The 23424-nt window shown below is 42.3% G+C and overlaps 2 protein-coding genes across 8 annotated transcripts in view; both read right to left on the bottom strand.

The window, feature by feature from the left end:
• The window catches only part of LOC135496463 (calmodulin-binding transcription activator 2-like), a 28753-nt gene extending 14676 nt beyond the window's left edge, over nucleotides 1-14077 (bottom strand). For 5 of the 7 annotated variants that reach the window (XM_064785785.1, XM_064785789.1, XM_064785790.1 and 2 more), the window contains exons 1-10: nucleotides 13959-14077; nucleotides 11265-11298; nucleotides 6957-7049; nucleotides 5867-5944; nucleotides 4809-4903; nucleotides 2463-2530; nucleotides 2086-2221; nucleotides 1756-1963; nucleotides 1512-1564; nucleotides 61-1200 (exon numbers count right to left, since the gene is read on the bottom strand). In XM_064785785.1, the coding sequence (XP_064641855.1) occupies nucleotides 61-1200; nucleotides 1512-1564; nucleotides 1756-1963; nucleotides 2086-2221; nucleotides 2463-2530; nucleotides 4809-4903; nucleotides 5867-5944; nucleotides 6957-7002 (1824 nt within the window). In that variant the 5' untranslated portion in view covers nucleotides 7003-7049; nucleotides 11265-11298; nucleotides 13959-14077. Of the gene's footprint in view, nucleotides 1-60; nucleotides 1201-1511; nucleotides 1565-1755; nucleotides 1964-2085; nucleotides 2222-2462; nucleotides 2531-4808; nucleotides 4904-5866; nucleotides 5945-6956; nucleotides 7050-9496; nucleotides 9731-11264; nucleotides 11299-13958 lie in introns of those variants that run through there. The other 2 variants (XM_064785788.1, XM_064785787.1) reach the window with 2 other exon arrangements.
• A 3114-nt stretch (nucleotides 14078-17191) lies between these two features.
• On the bottom strand, nucleotides 17192-23209 carry LOC135496700 (trichohyalin-like). Its single transcript, XM_064786168.1, has 13 exons — nucleotides 22813-23209; nucleotides 22296-22392; nucleotides 21925-22044; nucleotides 21530-21705; nucleotides 21147-21332; nucleotides 20809-20890; nucleotides 20430-20507; nucleotides 20109-20242; nucleotides 19759-19922; nucleotides 19357-19443; nucleotides 19102-19179; nucleotides 18595-18763; nucleotides 17192-18465 (listed from the first exon to the last, which is right to left on the bottom strand). Exons 1-13 carry the CDS (start codon nucleotides 22991-22993, stop codon nucleotides 17963-17965), a joined length of 2055 nt encoding a protein of 684 aa, XP_064642238.1. The 5' UTR covers nucleotides 22994-23209; the 3' UTR covers nucleotides 17192-17962.
• Between the last annotated feature and the right edge of the window lie 215 nt (nucleotides 23210-23424).

The following is a 23424-nucleotide window of genomic DNA, read 5'->3' as shown; positions in this document are numbered from 1 at the left end:
GTCTTTTAGGCCAGCGATAATCTTAATAGCCAATGCCTCAGATCATTTCTATCAACTTACCTCAGGGTAGGACCAGTCCGGACTGTAATCTGACACGTCGGCCTGCCCCGTCTTTCCTTCCTCCCCCACAGAAGAGTTCTCATTCAAATCTGGATCGTGCCCCAAAGTAGCATTCAGTCCCAGTTTATCTTTCTCACACGACTCAGTGATCATAAGGTCTGCGTTCAGACTATCAAACTCCCCTAAATCGTTCAGATCCAACAAATCAAAAGCATCAAAGTTCAAATCGGCACTCGTCGGTGTTGATACATTCTGCTGCATGTCTGTCATATCAGCTGCACTCTGGGTAATTTGTTCCTCGGATGATTCTGACGGCATGTTCGCCGCGAGTGTTTTCTGTATTTCCTCCTGGGTCAGGTGGAGACCAGGAACATCAATGTTTTCACTCTTGACCTGATTGGGGTTGAAGTTCACCAAGTTCATATGAAGTTTGTTTTCATTCTGTGCGTCAGTCATGAACGGTGCAGGTGAATAGACTGATTCCTTAATCCCTGGTAGCTGGTCTGGTGCCACAGACATACAAGCAGTGGGGAGAGATGATAAACTAACTATTGACCCGTCAGACGCAGCTGTATAAGACATCACAGGCGTTGACGTCGTGAAGGATGAACACACTGTTGCTACACCAGGGGGCAGTGTAGTATAAGCATGAAATGTTGATGACGCAGGATCAGACGTAGGAGTTGAGTTGAACACAGACGAGGTTAGAGTTGTATCACAGACAGACGAATCAGGCATATCTTCCACTCCCACGACTGGCGACACCTGGCCAACATTGACGATCTTCGGCGCCACCCCTTGAGCCGCAGTGGCACCCCCTTGGACATTCTGGCCATTACTAAAGATTGAGATCCGGGCAGCATTTTGCCCACTTAAGATGATTAAGTCATTACTGCCTTGAAACTGTGAGAGATTCAATATAAACGGTGTCGCTGACATCTGATTGGTATTATTGACGGCACCAGGCAGCAGCACAGCTTGTCCTGGTAACGCTGCTCCCTGCGGCATGACTCTTGGCGCTGCCTGTAGGAGAGGTAGACCCTTCTTCTTCTTCCCAGCATCCTGGACGTCATTGCCCATAGCGTCACCTGGCTGCTGCTGTAACAGATGATTGACAATGTGCTCGACCTTTTCTTCCATCTGAAATATGGAAACAGAGATACAGAATAAAGCCCATTGATGTGTGTTAGTCGTACCTCCCATCGACAGGCTTTTTACAAAGAGCTTAGTGAGTAAAGGAGATATTCCGTATTCAGTACACCAAGTGGAATGAGTAAGACCTCTGTAATCCAGACATCCTTCTAATGAGGACAACCTTTTTAAAGTGTACCAGCATACTTCGCCCTGACTTTTGAAATTCATGTTGTCTTTTCCCCACTGCAATTAATCAACGGAAAAATAATTTTTGAAATTCAGATCACGTACGATCCCCTGACTCTTGCTTTACTTACAATTTGTTCAGCTGCGGGTAATTTTTGAAAATCAGACATCTTGGAAGTTGAGACTGGAATGAGAATCAAGCTTTAATAAGGCAAGGCACGCCATGGTGGATGTCAACGGGCACCACAGCACATATTGGGCTGTAAACCCTCATCAGTTTCGTCTTTTGGGTTGGACTGTGAGCACTTCTATGAATTCACAGATTTCTATAACAACAAGTTCTTGAGTCAGAAATAAGCTAAAGCATCAACTCACTCATAGGCCTAAGCTGGCCAACCAATTCCTCTCTCGTCCACTTCTTCTTCTCGGCCGCTGATAGCGTTGTGAGAGCCACCTTGTTGTCATCCGTGTACGGCACATTGAGGTAATGGACCAACACGACGTCGGGATTCTGAAGGAGCCAGTAGCACCGCCGGTGAAATGTCGGCAGAATCGCAGAGTGTGAGTACTTTCCGTAGATGCACTGGAATAAGTCAGAGAATAGCATTATGCAAGGAAAAATGCAGCCACTTCACCCTGCCCGCATTATGGGTAAGTTGCTAGAAGCACAACTACTTGATCTGATGAAGAAGAACATCTACCCACCTCGATTCCCTGAACTTTCAGTTTCATATGGTCTTCCCGTGTCGTTTTCCCATCGCGCCGTTTCTTCCAAAAGTAGCCATCGTTGCGGTACTTGACTTGGGCACGGTTGTACAACACCATCGACCCACTGGTTGGTCTGCAACAATGGACAAGATATGTTGGAAAGAGAAGAGAAAAGGTGCACAGTAATCTCTAGGCGAGGACAGTGTCTCCTCCAACCCTCTTGAGCAATACATGGTGCTAGGCCTAGGAACTGTCCTAACTTTGTAATGCATTTCCAGATGTCGAAAGCAGGCTCACATCATTCAGTGTACGACAGCACAGCTGTTGAAAGACGTCCACACAACGTCGTCTGCTTATCTATGTGTGTTTCTCACCTCTGCTTGACCTCGGACGACTGCCATTGCGCATGTCGATCAAACGATATCAACAAGCCAGCGATCTCCTGAAATCACACATAAGGTATAGCACATTATTTTCAAGGATTGTGGCGAATCAATAAGCATTGATTTGATGATGACTGCTCTGCTCTGGTAAAAGAAGACATTTGGTGGGTAGGGAAGGAGAAAATGTCGATATTTTAAGACTTTTTTCAAATTCAGGCGAGTCAGTTCTAAAATAAGTCAACCATTCACAACACTGTGAAAAGTAATCAATAAAAACCGTGCCGTTCCAGACAGATACAGCTAATTAGAAACTCAGCCTCCTAATTAACTCTCTCCAAATCAACAAACTTCGATTCGGGCGTGAAAAGAAATTATAGAATTTTCTATCTTGTCTCAAATTATCCGCCAAATTTATTCCACAACACACTTCTCATTAGAGATTTTTGACCGAGACTTGCTGTTAATTAACAATGATGAACACAAGTTCTTATCCTTCCTATCCTTGCTAAATTGGTGATTAACCCTCTGCACTTCAGACCAACAAATCAACTAGTTCACAAGTTCGCGATACGTCACACAAATCATTCGTAGTTGCCTAGCTCTTAGCCTGATTAAAATGTCATCATCCTTCGTTCCTGCATTATTACGTTAATGGCCAAACACAGCGATTAGTTGCTGCTCCATAAATCACGGGGAATATGGCAGCCATATTGGATTAGGTAGTCATGACCATGATTTATGAGAACAGTCCTAATCATACTGTCAATAACAAAAGATGGTTCAGAAAGTTGAAAACCAGAATTCAGTGTCTTTTTCCACAGTCAAGCCATCCCTGACATCGTCCTCTACCAGCCTCTGTACCCTCTCTGATGGCCTTGTTGCCCCCGAAGTATACATTTTCTTGAGTTCTGATCTCGACTGGCCTCAATCAAAGGAGGCATCGTACAAACACTGCATCTGTCAATCCCGGGATTTTCATCTCACTGTGATTTCACAGACATGCTCTAGCAGCCAAGTTGGCAAAGTGTTAACCATGACCAGGGAGTTATGCATCCTTGGACGACAGAAATGATCGATTACCGAGATGTAACTCAAATGTCAACTAACACCACCTATTAGAAGATCTAGAACTAAAATGAGATGTCAAATCAAGCCCTTCATCCCCCTTAAGATTTCCTGCTGACATGTACATCACCCACATACGCCCACTTACAGCTGTATATCAACAAACATCAGGCTCTCGCCCTATTATGGCTACCAGCAGTCACAACTGGTTTCCATGGTAACAGCCTATCCCATTGGGAGACAAGGACAACACCGTTTCAATGATTTCTCTGGTGTATGCTTATCACAAAACTAACGTGATATTTTCGGTGATGAGTATACGAGCATGAAGACAGACACCAATAGGCTGCGGTGGCACTCATTCATGTAGTTACCACCCTTTTGATGTTCACAGTTTGTTCAGTTTGCAGACATCACAAAAAAATGAAACTTTGGGATTGTCAGGGAATGGAAAATGCTCAACCGGCTCTAAGTGGTTTTGGATTGTCAAGACACGATACAGAGATACACCATGTCATGAAACTGCAAGACATGTTTACAGCATCTTCATCCATCTAGCTTGTTTAGACTACCATCTTCTGCTCGACAACAATTCTCCCTGAGAAACGCTTCAAAAACATTTGCCAGAAACAAAAATATCACCACGGCAACGCTAAATAATTCATCTTTCATTCATAAATGTATCTGGTGGCGACGTGGTTGTGACGTGCGCAGTTGATCATTTTGAGGTCTGTTGACGTCAGGAAGGTATTGGGGACAAGTGGGTGCAGCCAGGGACCGGTCTCAGCCAAGGTTTGGAGGACCTAGAGATATTGTGTCCTGGAATTGATACCGGACGCTATATGCTGATGAAAACTCCAATGGTGTGAATCTGTGACATATCAGAGGTCGTGCGCTGGTGCCCCTATATCCTCACCATTTTTGGTTTTCCTCAACAAAATTGTCCATGACACTCTCAAAAGCAATCATTTCAGCTTATGCTCAGCTTTTGATAAGATATTTTGACGTCAAGCATTTTGAAATACATCATGCACTAGATTGTTTTCACCTGATACAATATAACATGCCCCAAAGGTGGAGGTTACCTCCCAAAGGTCAGCTAATAATGAGGAGACATGGACAGTTCAATCCCATCATTAATTCATACATGTTCATGTCAGGATGAAATAAACATGAAGATTTATCCTCGTGCCCTTTGTGAATGATGGTTGTAACGGCCTGAAGGGAGCCCTCATTAATTGAGAGGAATAGAAGATGAAAATCGACACATACCTCATTTGTATTCCATCGGTGATTTTCTGTTGGAAACTCCAAAGGTTTGGGAAGTTCCTCCAGTTGTTTTGGGAGCACAATGACCTTGGGTTCATCTGAAAGGTCAAGGTCACAGGGTCAGCAGGAATACAGCTGTCACAGGTATGGATTTCAATGATAAAAAGCACGAGCTGTTAACAGGATGCAGTTAGTGTCACTGAGCTATAGATGCTGTCCTAAGGTACAAAGCAAATGAAATCATGGGTTTTTAATTTGAATGCCAATTCGTAAAAAGCTAGAAATAAAGATGACAGGTAGGACATTCCTGGGGCAGCCATTTTGCCAAGAATGTTAACTGCAGCCGCAGTTTTGGCCTATCTTCTGGTAACTGGTAAGACAACCTCTGTGAGTTCGGTTTCAATGTCTTAGACCACAATTTTATCAAAATGGTAACAAAATCACACAGTTTGACAATAAAGGTCCAGACTAATACACGGCCAAGAAAGTTAGAACTAGAAACAACTGTAGAGAAGCGAGAGTGATTTGGTGATTGGGTTGAAGATCTTCATGCAAGTTTAGTGGTCATTCAAAGAAGCACAAAGGCATCAAATTTCATGCAAAATGTCTGTGAGTTTTCTTAACTTTGGAACATTTTTGAACCAACTTAACCAACCTGCATGAACAAGGGATAAAAGTAAGGACAGAGGAAGTCAGTTTCATGGAGTATTATACACATCAAATGATCCAAGAAGAAGAAGCAAATGACACAAACAAAATACAAAATTGGTGGATGGTTTCTCAAGGTTTTAGGGCCTCCACCTGGGGACTCTTTTAAAAGGTAGGAGGAAGAAACTGGAGGGGTTAGGCATGTAGGAGCCCAGATCATCTAAAGCCATTTCATGCAGTCATGTCATAGTTGGAGCCAGCCACCCTTCTAAAAGCACTATAACCATCAAAATAGTTTTCCGGGCAAGTCAGATCGTCAATAAGCTTCATGAGTATAAAGACGAAAGCATAGCAAGATCCCTTGTGGAGTGTGTTGGCAAGCTATGACCCTGCCTGGTGCGGTGCGTACTAACCATGCTGTTTGTTGGGGTTTTCATCAACCTCTGGGTAAGGGACATAAGCAAATTGTGACTTGATCAGCGTGTAATAACCTACAACAAAATAAAACATCAGCAAATAAGGCACAGAAAAAGCTACAAACCAGACAAACCAAGTGTTTAATGATAGGATACCCAACCTGTCACAGCTCTTGGTTATACATGTAGAAAGACAAGGGTCATTCCATCGTTTAGTAACTGATATATTGTGTAGAGGACGCCACAGATACTCATCTAAACATTTACACAAATATCCGTTGGTAGAACATTTGTGTACAGTTTTGGTTGCAGCTCATAACTGGATTCTATGGGAATCAGGAGAGATAGGTTTGTCTGGAGTTATACAATGCAAAATAACAACATGCAACTACATCAAAACAATACATGTACCATGCAATATATATTACAATTGATTTCACGCTGAAATCTTCTTCAAATCAATAATGTCACAGATCAAGTTTGATTGTGTTAAGATCGCATGGCATCACATGACCTAAAATCATAACTGGATTTAAAATACCATCAAACGGGGTTCACTTATTGGTACTAAAAACAGTCACACACCAACCGAGGATGATACAGTGACGTGCCATTATATCCAGTATTTTTATCAAAATATCATCGACATTGATTAATGGATTTTCGTGTGGGAATAGGAGAAATGACGGCACTACACGAGTTCAGTGTTTGGTTTCGAGGGGTTATGATCGTTATCAACATTGAAACAATTTGAAATAACACATCATACGATTGTGGAGATTTCCAATATTGGAGCTGTCAGTGCCCTTTACATCAGATGTTTGTTTAAACTGTTGACGAATTTGAAGTATTTGCATTCTAATGTGCGTAACACGGAATTTGCTTGCGTTCAAATTCAATGAGCAACAGACCAGTTATTTCAGAGTTTGAGACTTGTAAACAACTGGCACAGCAAACATTGAATTCTGCTACAGATTTATCTCAGTAACAATAACAACACTAGGACATGTCACAGGGACTCTAAATCCATTTACACCATCGCCAACATGATTTGACTGACCATTCTAACATTGATGAGAACGTTTACCTTTCGGCCTGTTCTCAGCGTCTTTCTTGGACTTGGAGCCCTCCATAATTAAGGGTCCTTCGACCACCACGGCTCATACGTCACATCCTCAAGCTGGAAAGATAAAAGGTGGGCATATGATCAGCAGTGGGAAACAAACTATAGAACCTCCCCGTTAACCTTTTACAGACGATCGTCTCAACGATCCTTACCCAAATGTTTCCAGGATGTACGTTGCCTGGAAAAAGCGCTTCTGTGCGGGGGAATTCGCAAAAACTATTGAAGTAACCTAACCATTGGCTTAAGAGCTTTTCCAGGAGCCTGAGTTGGTAATTACACACACCGATCACTGGCTCAGCACCAGAGAACACTGATCGACCTGTCACACAATCAGGTCAAGTCTCACTCAATGTGTATAATCGTCCATTGATCCGCCATGATTAATTATCGATCGATGGATATTCAAGAAGTGATTGAAGTAATGTCACTTTTACACCGAGGAAATAACATTGATTTGATTGGCGGCGATGCAATTGGATGAGGGAGCTAGATGTTTCGAAGATCATTTTTTAGGACTACCGTACAGCTTTTGGTCTGGGCAGTGTGTATTGCTGAAGGTTCAGTATTTGATTGAGGCTTCCATTTGGCCCGAGCTTTCCCTCAATCTGATTGACACAGTCTTTCAATGTCATGCAAACCAAACTACAATGTGACACAACCAGACCAACATTTTTATCCGTTCCACAATATCTGTTTTACACATCAAAACAGACTTGGCATGTCAATTACTTGGATGACCTTCTCCTCAAATGAGAGGCTCTGGTTTAAAAAGTACTTGTATGCATACATAGTACATACACAGGGTTTCCTGTATCGTATTCAAGCTTGTCCACCAAATCTACCATTGCCCCATTATTTATCAGGTTATAATTGAATATGTGTACATTTGTAAGATTTTGAGATTCGTCTAATGGTGTGGCATTACCAAGTTAATGACCCATTGTATTTGTTATGGTATTAATCACCCAATCATAGTATTTGTGTAATCTGGGTTGATTGAGGCAATGTGATTACACTCATTGCATTCACTTTCATAAAGTCAACATACACATTTTGCTACCACTCATAACTGAACAAGGCCTCGTGTCACCATGTGCCAAGTGCAACTAAAGTTGTTTGCATCAAAGTTAATGCTGAATTCATGTTGAAAGCTTCCTTGTACCCATTTCACAGCAATCATCCATTGTTCACAAACGAGGTTTGTCTTGACAACCTCAACTCCCTGTAGAGTGGTGCTTGATTCTTCACATGACAGTGTCTGCAAGTCAGGAGATGGAACTGTCTACAACATTTTGTTTTAAGCCATCTCATTGACATTCTGCCCTTAATCAGTCTGCTTTACTTTATCATATGATTTCGGCTTCGAGGGGCAGAAAATTCATACTATCCATGAACACTTGATGGATAAGTGTGGGCAAGTTCAAACTCTCTTTGATTTGACGTAACTTGCCTTTGGAAGCTGAGTGCGGTTTCGTTAAGATTTCTTTTACAAAATTTGATCAAAATGATACATGTCTGTGCACACTGCGTCAAAAAATGCTTCAAGTTTTCATGCGTGCCAGAAATCTGTGACGCTCCGGTTGATTACGTTATGTTCAAAACGTTGATACTTCAATGGTGTAATGACTTGGCAGTGAAATGCCAAGGTATCTGTTTCTGCATGGTGGTAATAACCTCCTCCTCCTCTGAGCTCCTGCATCTAATCTAATAGTGAAGGCAGTAATAGTGTATCACTGTTGTAAGTACTCCTTTTAACAGCCAGACTGAACTCATCAGTTCAATGAGCAATACAATGCAACAACTCAACTGTCACAAATACAGATGATTATTGATGTAATAACAAATTATTTTACCAATTGTCTGCTAAAATAATTGTTTTTGCTTTTTGCATGTAGCCAAATAACAGCTATAATGTGTAGTGCCATTGTGCTCATATTACACAAACACACCTATATAATCACCACATACCAATTGAGTCATATCAGATGGATTGTCAGGGTGCTGAGGGGTGTAGTTCCAAACTTGGTCTCTGGCGCAGTGACCTCCCGTTCTGTTAGTATTCAGAAACGGCCCAAGATTGGTGAAGCCAGAGTATCAAGGTAAAACTGAAGAACATCCTTTTGTAAGGTTTACATGTGTGAACCATCACAGACCCTACATCAAATCAAGTAGGAAGATCTCAGCCACAGGCCGTTTGAGAAGAAGAAGGCTAGATTACAGGGAAAACAGGCCTATACACTTGCTACATACTGGCTACAAGTGCAACCATGATTAAGATAGACAGCATTCAGCAGGAGAAGAACTTTGTTGTTCAACTAAAGTGCAAGTTGTGAAAGAATAGCACTACAACTTGAGCATTTCAAGGCAACCAGACTATCATCAGTGACGGCAAGGTTCTCGACAATAAGACAGCCCCACCCTCACAGTGTTTGATGTAGCCACCACATCTTCCATTATCAATTCCTTTCCTCTGAATGAAACACTTGCAAAACAATACTCACCAAGAGAAAGCTCCTATTTAAGTTCAGTGGTAATCCACATCAACTACAACCATAAGAGGGCAGAATTCAAGATGTAAAGTGTTTCCCAAGTCACTGCACAAACAATCACACTCTTATGCTGGTCTTACATTGAAGGAACCCCGATACCGACCATCAGTTCCATAAGATGACACCTCATAGCTCCCGCTTCCAATGAACACCAGATACTGAATGACTTTCAACGTGATCCACGCTCGCAATATTCTGAATGAATGCTTTGACGGTGAATAGGCTGCGGCATGAGAGTCACAATGTGTGTCGTGGACGTGGTTTCAGAGTCGGAATGATTTTAAAGGAAAGTGGCAGAACAACCAAACGACTTCAAATCACCATGTGGCTGCACAGCTGAACAATGATACAGAATTCATGACAACCAATCCCACCATCCAGATGATCACAAAGAACGACACCAACATCATTTAAAAAATTGACATGATTCAGCAATCGACATAAAATGTGGCTGCAGGGTCAAAAAGCTTAACAAGAATTTTGCATCATTTCAATTTTCATTCCATTCATAATTCTGCCGGCAAACACGAGGCCAGGTTTCAAAAGATATTAGTTCTACCACACGTTTTTCTCACCCAATTGACGTCATAGCAGGGCAAGCAGAGAGGCAAGCTTTGTGCCGATGGATGTATTGATCATGTATATGATAACTGAAATTAAAGCAGTCATGAGGTGCGTGTGTAGACGATGGAGGGTGGGTCCTGAAATCCACATTTACGTAGAATTTGTTAAAAAATCTATCGAGTGGGAGAGATAAAATACATCGTCCTTTTTAAATTCTTTTGCCTGATTCATATCAAAATGGTGTGCTGCAATTTTGAGCGGTGCATAAAAGTGATCAATTCATGTTGCCGGGAAAACAACGGACCTTTGATCATGATTTGAATAGATTCTTTGGATCAATGATGCCGAGTCCTGTGCAGCTAATGGAACCAAATCAAATGATATTGATTGACGGATGAGATCCTGTCATGTCAACACAGTTTAGCTGCATATTTAAGTACCCAACAAACAAGTGATTTTCATCCCCGCGACCTATCATGATTATAGATGACAAAAATCCTATTTTTCTTATTTTTCCAAGATCTGTGGATGGAAGAAAGCCGAGGTTAGTTACGGAACCAACAGACACGTCCTGATTCCCAATGCACCAAATGTATATTTGGAACCATGGAAGAGACAATTATCCCAGACATGACAGTAAAACATAAGATGATACAAAGATATATATAAATTGCTCATGTTTATAGTCTTTTTCAATAACTATTTCACCACAACCCAGAGGCAAAGAGCTCTCTGACCTACTCTTATATTCCAGTCCGCATAAAACGATTCCTCGCCATGGAAGACAGCTTATTGGAAACCTTTTCACAACTATAATTTGCCAGGAGCTAATCAAGGGTTAACTAATGGCTTGAACACCAGCTGATGTCATCAGCCACTGACGTCAAACCTGGCAATCGAGGGACGATTGTCGCTGACAGGCCAGTATAAACAAAAGTCTTGGCAGTGACGCAGGCAGTGCAGTCGTAACGATGTTGGTAATTATGCTGTGTATGCTTGCTGGAAAGAATGACGCCAATACGTCGATGAGTTCTTTCGTGCTAGGGGGGGGGGGGGGGGGGGGGGGGGGAGGGGGGGAGAAGAGGAACAATCAAGGTGATATTAACCTGCAAGTTTTATCTATCATATGTTCAATGGTAAATCAAATGTTTCTTACCTCTTTCTCATCACTATGTGATTTACCGCTCGTCCTGAAAAACATAACACAGAAAACTGTCAAGTTTTGGAATCAATCCTCAATCAATCAATTATTTGTGATGATTCAAATTCTTGAAGCTACAGCTATGGGGCATGGTATAAAAGGATGGGGGGGCACTGACAGTCAAAGACTTCGACTGCTCTCATGCCGTTTAAAGTTGAATGTTTTCATAACCTCCACCAATGAAATTTTTTATTGGCAACAGTATTTCTTCTAATAATTACAACTCTGTCATAACCTTTACAACTCCAAGGGTTGAAAAACAACCTTCTTCCTAAACAGTTGAACACCTGGCATATCCATTTAGAAAGCATCCATGGCCATCATCGATGTTTGCGGATAACTCAAGAACAAGGCCTCAGCTGGAAACTGGGCGATATTCTTCACCTGTTTCCAGCGCTGAGGAACATTAGCACCTTTACTCGCCATCAGGGGATTACATGGATTAGATTGCAGAGTTCGGGAGCGCACTGGCAGTACTGATGCATGTGCCCCTTCCCCCAAAATTGATAACTCCCTGCCGTCAATACTGGTTGATCTGGCAAAATGAAATGAGTTGAACTCAGCTTGTGAATAGATCATTTTCTTCATAGTTCTGTTGTCGAATGCTGGACTGTCACTATGAACAACTTCACAAATAAATTTGGATGTTTCAGACACTTGAGAGACAGATTTGTTGAAAGTGTTCATCCGGAGACAATATGAATGAACAACAAATGCATTGAATACTACACTGTCGGACAGTTCGGTTCAATGGAAGATGGATCCTCTTTTTATTTGCCCAATGCCATACACATTCAGGTCTGCAGTAGATGAGATACCAGGTAACCATGGAAACAGAAAATGATGCTATACCAGGTATATGGAGGGATTGGATATGCTTGTGCTGGTGAGGACAAGCGGTCTAGGGATTGGGGCTGCCAAGTGATCATAACAACCCTTTTAACACCTTGTGGAAAGGCAGCAAGAATGTTTGATTTCTTCAAGCGAAGTCTAACCTGATAAAATCAAGTGCGGTGGACATTTATTGATGAAATCATTCCTTTACACCCAACACAGGCTGCCACTACCGAAGTTTTAATACAATATTCTAGGAGTGATCACAGGCACATGAAGATCAGAATCATAACAGCAATTGATGAGCCTCCAATCAACTGATAAACATATAAAATCCTACAGATACATTATACATGTATGACTCTCTTATCTTATGTCCAGGCTCATCAGAACTCCACACGGGGATGTCGGGGCAGTACAGCAGGTGAGCTGAGGCACTCTCTTAGTGTTAGTCCTGTCTCCTTCAGAATCTTGACTTTCCTCATTGATGTCCCCATCGCCATTCACAGACGAATTCGAAGAACGCCAAAACAAATCAAATGCGCATGTTCCGCGCTAATTACCGATCGGCGCTATCTTAAGATTGCGCTGCGCGTTTTACCGATCCTATGATTGCGCGGCCATCTCGAGATCGCACAAGGCCGGTCCTGCGCGTTTTTAGGATCTGCGCTTTTTTGGATCCGAGTTTATAGTCATTCCATGGCGATTCGGTGGTGGTTTTTTTACATTATTATTGACGGCAATATTGAATTTTTGCTACACCACTACCTACCCATCTATGGGGCGCTTATAGTTGGAAATAATATAAAATATAGCAATAGAATTGTGTTCCGAATCATGAATATTTGAATATTAGAATGACACAATGCACACTTTTTGGCATTGAATTAGGACACCTCTGAATTCAAGGACAGTATGAGCAGCCAATTTCCCAGTCCCAAGGGAAGGGTGTCAATAAAGATGTTCAAACTGTAGTAGCAGGTCAATTGTTGTTCCAATATCCACAAAATTTTGACGAGACAGCCACCCATATCATGACCGACGACCATGACCTATGCAAATTAAATTAGAATCGTCATAATATATTCACTCATAAGAATACTCATAAGAATATTTGGATACACTCCAGGACCTTCAGAGAGAAGTCCGCGCAGCACAATCTTACAACCAGCACAGCATAGGCCTAAAGTCTAAACCACCTTGCGCGATCTCGAGATGGCCGCGCAATCATAGGATCGGTAAAACGCGCAGCGCGATCTTAAGATAGCGCAGATCGGCAAATTGCGCGGAACACGCAGGTCAGAAAGGCCTTAAGCCATCTTGGACAATGCATCTTCGTTCAAGCTGAATCGCATTTCTGGCGTCTTTTGCCGTGAAGATCTATTGTAAAGATGGTTTGTTGGTCCGACCCTAGCCGTAGGGCACAGGTGGTAAGAATGTTACCGGTGATACCGACAGTCACAGTGCATCTGGCATGCAAATGTGAAATGACATGACTAGGCCTATAACTAAACTATAAGTCTAGGCCTACCAACCACCACTATTTGGCAGCATGTTCATTTATGTTGGGTTCCGTCCTCCATTCAAAACATGGAGTTACTAGCTCACTCAGAGATGGTTTTAATTGCCGAGTGTAGATGTTTCAAGCACTGTAGTGTAGTGTTGGTGTTGAAGTTGAATTTGCTAGGCCTAGGCCTATATGCATTTGACTTTATCATTACATTTGTCAAGATATCTGAAAAAAATTAAAAAATTTCTCGATTTCCCGACCAAATCAAAACACAACGAAAGAAGTTATATAATAATTGACTTTACCTAGTCTAATCGACAGTGTAGATGATTTAACCACGCAAATGAGAAAAAAAATTTTGGCTTGGTTTCGAGATATTCCACAATTTGCAAAGTTAGGGCTTGTCAAGTCAGAATTTTCTGCAGGTTTATTTTCCCTGTAATGCGCGTGCGCATCCGGAAGTAAGTATATGAATTGCGGTTGTTTCGCTCCCTGACCTTTCGCGAAACGACTGGGGGCGAAACAGTCAGTGAGCGAAACGACCGGATACCAAGTGGGCCGGTTCATGCCCATTTCGCCTTGTCTTTTTTCGCCTTTTCCCATTTTGCCTTTAAAAAATATACATTTCGCCTTCTCCTATTTCGCCTTTTCCAATTTTGCCTCTTCCCAATCCGCCTTATTCTATCTCGCCTTTGTCTTTTTTCGCCTTTTCATTTTTCGCCTTATGCTATTTTGCCTCTGTTTTATCTTGCCTTATCACAAGTTGCCTTATCCATTCTTGCCTTCGTCTCAGTTTGCCATTGTCTTAATCTGCCTTCTCCTATTTCACCTTGTCCTAATTTACCTTTGTCCTAATTCGCCTTCATCCTATCTCGCCTTTACCCGCCCCGCCTTTGTATTATTTCGCCTTCTTCCCATTTCGCCTTCTTCCTACTTTGCAACAAACTTGGTGTCTTTACCCATGTTTGTTGAGTCAATCTTTCATATGAAAGTGTCTTCAACAGTGTTGAAGGGCTTCTAGGGTCCATTCGGGGGTACCCGCAACCAAAACCCGGTGGACATTGCCAAAATTACAAGTGTAGATAACTTCTCAGCCATTATAGTCATATTACATTACATACCATATTACAAAAGACTTTTGTCTCTTTTACCCATGTTTTACCCATGTTTGTGGGGCCAATCTTTCATATAAGAGTGTTTCCAGGAATTATGTTTTGGTACCCTACCCAAGGCTGTTGCTTAATTACCAATATTTTCAAATCTTCATAACTTCTGAACCATCTACATGTAAGCTTACATGTATCTCCAAAACCAACTTTTGGATTGATAAAAGGCGAGGTGAGATATGGCGAAACGGGAGAAGGCAAAACGGGAAGAAGGCGAATTGACATAAAGGTCAATCAAGAAAAGGCAAGATGAGATAAGGCAGGATGGAACCAAGGCAGAATAGGACAAAGGCGAAATAAGAAAAGGCAAACTAGGATGAGGCAAGATGAGAGGAAGGCGAGTTAGGAAGAAGGCCAATTGGAACAAAGGCGAGATAAGACGATGGCGAAATCGTAGAAGGCGGATTGAGAAAAGGCAAGTTAGGAGAAGGCTAAATGGGAGAAGGCAAAATTGGATAAGGCGAATAAGGTTGAGGCGGAATGGGCAGATACCAGTGGGCCTAGTCAACTGTATGCTCCTCCCCTCGCACAACTCGGTCATTATGATAGTCCAGTGCAGAGTGTTGCAGCGGGAAGTTCAGGATGCAGTTTACATTGGTTTGTTGCAAAACTTAAATCTTCGTCTGAGGTCTGGGCAGTCTGTGATTGTTACGTCAGTCCGAGTGATGAGAACTACCGCACAATGTGACAATGGACACATGCCAGAGCACTGGGATCATTGGTCCACTTGAAGGAACCTAAAAACTCTGAAACAACTACCCTCTGCCAGCTGGTTAGCTGGTCAGGTTGGGAAGACCTTGAAACAACTTAAAAATTATACCGAGGTTACCACTAATAAACTTTGGAGACGAAAAAAGTCGTCACAATTCCGTTGGCGTCATATGCAATTTGAATTGCAGCAGACGTCGCGGTTTAACATAAGTTGTGTACCGGTGCAACGGAATACGCTGCATGACACAAGGGCCTTAACATCAAAGTAGAAAAGAATCATATTGAATTTGGCTAAATCACAGGGCTCAGCCAGGCCTCTGAATCTGATATCATGATGGGGGGCGGGCGAGGGGGTTGGTCCAGCAGCGGCTGGCAGTGGACATTTGTCTTGACTCTTGCTTAGCGCTGCTACAGCTTAAAGTGCTGTGGTACAGTCTAGAAGCAGTGTCATCATTGGCGAAATGGACCAAAGTTTGTGAGGGGCTGAGTTTCGTCCAAAAATAGATCTGTTTACACACTACGGCAATGGCGTATTGCAGGTACACGTCAACTGTCTCATCTCTCTTACCATGTTGACAACTTGGCAGAGCAGCTGAGACTGATGTGGCCTGGCTGTGACCATCTCATCTCTCTCAGCATGTTGTCAACAAGGTCGAGCAGCCAGGACTGATTCGGCCTGGCTGTGACTGTCTCATCTCTCTCATCATGTTGTCAACAAGGTCGAGCAGCCAGGACTGATTCGGCCTGACTGTGACTGTCTCATCTCTCTCATCATGTTGTCAGCACGGTCGAGCAGCCAGGACTGATTTGGCCTGGCTGTGACTGTCTCATCTCTCTCATCATGTTGTCAGCACGGTGGAGCAGCCAGGACTGATTCGGCCTGGCTGTGACTGTCTCATCTCTCTCATCATGTTGTCAGCACGGTGGAGCAGCCAGGACTGATTTGGCCTGGCTGTGACTGTCTCATCTCTCTCATCATGTTGTCAGCACGGTGGAGCAGCCAGGACTGATTCGGCCTGGCTGTGACTGTCTCATCTCTCTCATCATGTTGTCAGCACGGTGGAGCAGCCAGGACTGATTCGGCCTGGCTGTGACTGTCTCATCTCTCTCATCATGTTGTCAACAAGGTGGAGCAGCCAGGACTGATTCGGCCTGGCTGTGACTGTTTCATCTCTCTCATCATGTTGTCAACAAGGTGGAACAGCCAGGACTGATTTGGCCTGGCTGTGACTGCCTCATCTCTCTCATCATGTTGTCAACACGGTGGAGCAGCCAGGACTGATTCGGCCTGGCTGTGACTGTCTCATCTCTCTCATCATGTTGTCAGCACGGTGGAGCAGCCAGGACTGATTCGGACTGGCTGTGACTGTCTCATCTCTCTCACCATGTTAACAACTTGGCAGAGTAGCCAAGACTGATTTGGCCTGGCTGTGACTGTCTCATCTCTCTCACCATGTTAACAACTTGGCAGAGTAGCCAAGACTGATTTGGCCTGGCTGTGACTGTCTCATTTCTCCGTGTGGGATGACGAAACAATCAACCTCTGCCAGCTGCTCATCTATTCAGATTGTGAAGGCCTTGACACACTGACACTTAAAGCCTGGCGAACTTTAATTGACGCAAAGCAATTTAAGATCAGAAAAAGAATATGCGGAAGAAGGATAGAACTCTTTCAGTCATTTTTATTCCATTCAATTCAAAATAATAAATATATTTCTAGATGTACTTAACATACAGTCATTTTTGAAGGACAAGGCAAGTTGCCAGAAGATGTACATCATGTTCGCTTTCATACAAAGCATCCTGAAGAAATCCTTTAAAATCTAATTTCTCTGGCTTTGTAGTATTGTGCATGGTCAGAGAAGCAAAAATAACCTATATTTTCTCAGGATGACACAAAATGACACAGACTTGGTTGTTTACATTTAAAATAGCACCTATCACACACACAGGACACAAGTTGAACCGGACATAAAATACATTTTACTTTTCTGTTGTACACTGCGTCTCTTAAAAACACATATTGAGACGCACTCATTGCTGTACTGAGGCTGAATGTGATGCCAGCAGCCAATAAAATGAACACCTTTAAACAGAATCAAGCAGTCATGTCACCAGAAAACAGGAAATCATTTCGCAATCTTCACCATCAGACAGTACACAGCAATTCGCAATCTTCACAGAGTAGAAACTGAGGAAAAACTCTCCCAGCTGTGTCACAGTATTCTATCACAGTGAACCTCAGGCAGTATCACCATCTGCTTAACTACCAGGGAAAAGTATACCTTCGCATCATTTACGATATCATGGATCACAGCTCATACCCTCTATTGTTGAAAGGATACATGTAAATTCCATTGGAATATTTTGGACGGATAGGTTCAGTTAAATCATTTCTGTAATGGATATGGAGGTTCTACATCACAGTCAAGCTATGGACGACCAACAGCTGCCGCGATTCGTTTCCGACTATCATTCATACTCTTCCCCTTAAATTTATTCTTAGAAACACTTGCAACAGGTTCTCCTTCAAAACCCATGGTTGTTGAATTGACAGGCTCTCGTTGTGAGGACTGTGCCACAGGTGGATGTGGTGGAGGCACCACACCATTCAAACTTCCCCTGCGTGATTGTTCTGATAATGACGACACGCTAGACGTGCGGGAAGCGTGTGTTGGGGTCTGATAACCCCCAGCTGGCTTCTTTAGTGTCAAAAGTTCCTCTCTTGCTAAGCCTAGAGCTTCTGTCAACTCGAAGCGTTCTTCACATTCGCTACGGACAGTGTCCTGGAGAAATCCCACCTCCTCTTTCAAGTCAGCTAGCTTTTTTTCCTGAATGTTTAACTCGTTTTTCAGATTAAGAATTTCAGTGTCTTTTTCCTTTCCTTCAAGTTGTAATGCGACAACCTTCTCCTGACTACCAAGATCAACACGACCTGAAATTGGAAATATATTGAATCAGAGTGTTACTTCTCAGCAAATGGAACATCTTCGAATACAGAGTGCAGTAAGAGCAACAAACTGCGCACAGCCACGATTTTTTCCAAAATTTTCTCATTTCTTACCGAGTCTTTCCTCCAAATCGCGAATGATCTTCTTGAGACTTTCAACCTCTGCTCTCAGCTGCTCCTCCATAGTCTTGGCTCTTTCTCTCGTTTCTTTCAGCAACCTCTGCAAGTCTTCCACCTCAGCCTTGTGCGTGTGGTGCACAGATGACAGCAGCTGTGATTTCAACTGGAATGTGAAATTCTAATGAAGTGTTGAAGTGCATGTCACATGGTTTCTTGAAGAAAGGAGCAGACACCTGTGTGTCCACCAACTTGGACACTGACATCAGGTCAGAAGACTATGATGGTGACCAAGTTGTATGTGTCAGGTAGACTTTGAATGACCGCTAGGTATATAGCAGTCGGGTGTGAAAGCAAAGAAGATCTTGGAAGAGTAAAATGTGTCCATGGGTACATTTGGAGAAAGTTTGACGAACAAAAATTCATGTTCAAAATTGGCAATCCCCTATTGTTGGTTCATTCTTCGTAAACTGGCACCAGCATCGCAACCAAGTGATTACTGACCTTATTTTCTGTTTCCTTGGCTTCCTTTGCATACCGATCAATCAACTGCTGGTGTTTCTGTTTCTCAATCTGCATTTCCTAAAACGGAATGTTTTGATCTAAAGTGGAAGCATCACTTGATGTAACACTGGACAAAACAACTGGGTCTAATGCTAAAGTACTTGTAGACATGACATGGACATCCTCAAAAGATAAGTGGCTTGACCTCCAAAGCTGCAGCTCAATTCCAAAGATCGATCCCAAAACATTTCTTACCATAACAAAGTTTTCCCTCAGTTTCTCCTCTAGTAACTGTAGTTCTTGAACATGTTTCTCCCGCTCTCGTCGTAGCATCTCCTCCATCTGCAACAAGATACACACAATATGTAGGTAATGTGATCCACTACAACTGCTGAATGAGGGCCATGTGGTCTAGTGGTGGAGATGTCCAACTTGTTATCTGAATACTATGAGTTCGGTACCAGAAAGGGGAACATCAGTTAATGGACAAGTCACTTCTTAGGCCATGATATTTGAAAAGGGTTAAAACTGGCATTCCAGTGCCAGGGCATGCAAAATAGCCTATCAAAGAGGGAAACATGAGTATTTCGGATGGATTTCCTGGGTGAAAATGGAGTCAGAATGACCCCATTTACAACCCTACCACTACAAACCAACCTTTTCTGGCCATTTCTCTGCCTCTGCCATCTTGTTTTTGAAGCTCTCTCGCAGCTGTTCAATACGATTTTGATGAGCCGAGATCATGGCCTCACGCTCAGCTTTTAGTGACATCAACTCATCCTGACTTCGTATTAATGACTCCTTTAACTCCTCTCTTTCACCTATGACAGAATGGAATACATTATTTATTGACAAAACAACAGTTTCTTACTTGATCAAGGTGACATTATTTTTTCACCGAGATGTTCGCCAACATGGAAATTTACACACTCTGTTGCATTTTCTACCAGGCACCAACATGGCTGTCAGCCAGCGGATGCGATGAATATTTCAAGTAAGGCAGATACCTTGAGACATGGCGACTTTCCTGCTGATTTCGTCTCCCCGGGCCTTGTGCTCCTCTGTCTGTCTCATCAACTTTAGACACTCTGCCTTCACTTCTCTCCACTCTGTTTCTTTGTTACGAAGTTTGTCTTGTAAGCTGAAAATATGGTGAAGTTATCAACTGAAATACTTCAGGTGAAGAGGGAAAAGATGGTGTAACTGTCTCGAAGCAATTAACATACAAAAAAAGAAGTCAAAAAACTTAATTCCAGCCTTCTCATTGCGACTGACCTGATAAGACAAACTTGGATGAGTGATGGATGAGGTATCACCCTGTAACTTACATTTCAATGCTTTGAGCAAGACTCTTCTCATTCGTCCTTCCTGCTGACAAAATGTTCTCCGTTTCCTTCGTCTTGGAACTGAAAAATACAAAAGCAGAAATGTCGAACAGCCTAGTCGGCTGGTGCCTTATGCAGTGATATCCTTGAATAACCTGTACTTATGGTTGTAAATGATTTCCTGGGGCCAAGCTAGGACTACTTTCATCCAGTATTCATGGTAAATCTTGAGGTAAAATCATTTGATCTCTTTTGTATCATGACTTAGTTGGACTTGGTTATAACCTTGTGACAATGTGTATTAGTGAGTTATGGCTTGATAGAGTCCAAGTCAGTATCTCCTATTAAGGTCAGAGGAAATGAACTTCAGTCCTTCACTTACTTGAGCTGTTCTTTATACTGATCCGCCTGGATACTGATCATCCTCCTCCTTGAGATTTCTTTCTCCACTAAATCTTTAGAGGCTGCAAAATATGGTGAGCAAATATCAATTCTTGAGGACAGTAGGCCAAATTTCCAGTAAGGTTTGAAAAGCCAAGTGTTTTCAAATTTGCTCATTTCACTACTGTGTTTGCTGCCAGAATTAACTGGTCAATGTATTAGAGTTTTATAGCGAGTTCTATATTCGTGTTTGCTTCCCAAATTGTGAAAATAATATGATTGTGAGCATTTACAGTAAATGGCTTCACAATCACCAGTCAAACTCTTCATACATCCTACCTTGCAAGTCCTTCTCAAGCCGGGCATATTTCTGCTGTAAATCCTTAAACTCATTCTCCACCTGCTTGAGATGTTTCATGTGTTCAACTTCCCCTTCTCGTTCCTGTCTGATTTTCTCGTCTTTCTCTTGGAGAGACAGGTTCTGGGCTTGAAGGGAGGACACCTGCACCTCCATCATCGATTGAACTGAAATTTGACAATTTGAAGATGGGAAAGGTGCCAAACTATCGCCTTAGTTCGGATATATTGGTATATTACTACACTAAGTCTTCAACAGTGACACTCTTATAACCGACAGCTGAAGCTATTAACAACATTTTTCATTCAAGACATGCAAGACATGAAAATAGGACCGGAGCATGAACACGGAACATCCTACCTACCCTGCTTTTGTTTCTGACAGAACTCCGACATCACAGCATTCATCTGTTCGCTTCTTTCTTGGAGAAATCGGTCTGAATCTTTAACTTGTGACTTGATGTAGACCAGGGCAGCTTTCTGATTGGTAACAAGACGCTGTATGTCTGGCAGTCTAGCGACTAATGAGGTGTGCGACAACCTGAAAAATATTTCAATTACGTGTAGATCGTTTCACTAAATTGCATACAGTGTACAAAGAGGCTAAACATGCAACAGTTATACCTGATATGCTGTCCCAGTTTTCATGTTATTTGTGCAATAGAGCGTAGTATTTAGCTACAAGGTTCTGGAGAAGGGGTTGAAGCAAATGGAGTGCTATTGTTTGAGACACGTTACCATTCTAGTTGAGACCACTTACTTATATTTTTCGCCGTCGCGTATTGCTTCTACTAGTTTATCCTCAAGGACCTGCTTGGTTTTCTTCAAGTCCAGTATTTCATCATCTAATACTTTACTATCCGACGTCAATGTCGATATTCTGAAATATGCATGAAAAACATTATTCTTTGAACATGCAAAGAACATCATGTGTATCTTTCAAGACACCAGGAGAGAAGACAAAGTGAATTCTGTCATACAAACACAGATTAACTGTCAGATAAAACTACTCTTATGAAGCCTAGACAAACAGAAATATGAATCTTTACACCACCAAATTGTCGTTCAGTAAAATCAGTTTGAAAACTTGTCTCCAACTTGGATGTTGACTGAATCCTCTTGAAGACTTACAAGGCCTCCTTCATCCGTAGTGTTTTCTGATACTCTTCCACGGCGTCCTGATATCTTCGCACCTCCTCCTTCAACTGGACCTCCCTCTCTACAGCACCTGCAAAATCAATCGAATATTTCAGGGACAAGGTAAAAATGTTGTCCCTATAGAAGAAATGGTTTCATTAGAAAGATATGATAATTAAACAGACTCAAGAAAACAACCCAACCACCAGCCTCAATAACCAAGCTGACCAATCCTTTGAGTTTTATGGACTTGTGAATTCAGTTGCAATGAGCACCATCTACCATGCTACAGAATTTGGGCTGGTCCATTGTCCAAAACTCACTACAATACAATGTCACAATTAAACAGACAAACAAATGTTCGTCCAACACAAAGAAAGGACAGCCACATCAACACCCACATTTGAAGCAAGACACTCAATATGAAGTGTCTATTCAATCAAGGTCCTAGCGGTGCGGGAGATGACACATGACATGGGATGAGAAAGACAAGTACATGTATCGTATGTACCTTTATAATACTTCAACTCCTCCTCAGCAGCTTTCACCCGCTCCTCCAGCAGCTTCATCTCATGATGGATGAGGTAACTGACACCACAGAATTTACAAACAGTGTCATCTTTCTGCATCTTCTGTATCTCTGATGGCAGTGGATGCTCTGGTATGTGACGTTCTAGGGACTCCTCTGCCATTTTAAATGTTTACTGTTTTGGTAATCCAATTTCAAAGGTAGAGCTTGTGTGTTCGACTTTTTCGAAATAACAACATCATTCATTGATTGTTTAACTTGCCTTCACGAAGAGCTGGTACATAACGATTAAAAAGAGCTCTAAATATACAAAATAGGGCAACAATATCATGAATATTTTGTTAGGAGTGAAATGAAATGGTTCCAATGAAATGAGGGACCACCATTTTGAAACCAATGTAAATTCATCCGGGACCTTTTCTTTTCTGCGGTCATTCTAAACAGCGTCAACCAGCGTCCACCAGGTTTAAAGTCAGACCTTATAAAGTCATCAAGGCCGCCGACTGGGTGGTGGACGCTGGTACATTTTATACAATAACTCGCTAATCTAGCACACAAATGTCATGAAACGATAAGAAAATTTGGAAAATGTCC

This window comes from Lineus longissimus, chromosome 12 (genome assembly GCF_910592395.1).
Source record: "Lineus longissimus chromosome 12, tnLinLong1.2, whole genome shotgun sequence".
Taxonomy (NCBI): domain Eukaryota; kingdom Metazoa; phylum Nemertea; class Pilidiophora; order Heteronemertea; family Lineidae; genus Lineus; species Lineus longissimus.
Note: the sequence above shows the minus strand (reverse complement) of the source record. Positions and strands in the feature narration are given on the sequence as shown.

Coding starts and splice junctions, on each gene's coding strand:
- LOC135496700 (XM_064786168.1), bottom strand. CDS start 22,993: ATGGCAGAGGAGTCCCTAGAACGTCACATACCAGAGCATCCACTGCCA. Junction 21,333..21,529: donor CTGTCAGAAACAAAAGCAGG/GTAGGTAGGATG, acceptor GTCAAATTTCAG/TTCAATCGATGATGGAGGTG. Junction 20,243..20,429: donor CTTGCTCAAAGCATTGAAAT/GTAAGTTACAGG, acceptor CCATATTTTCAG/CTTACAAGACAAACTTCGTA.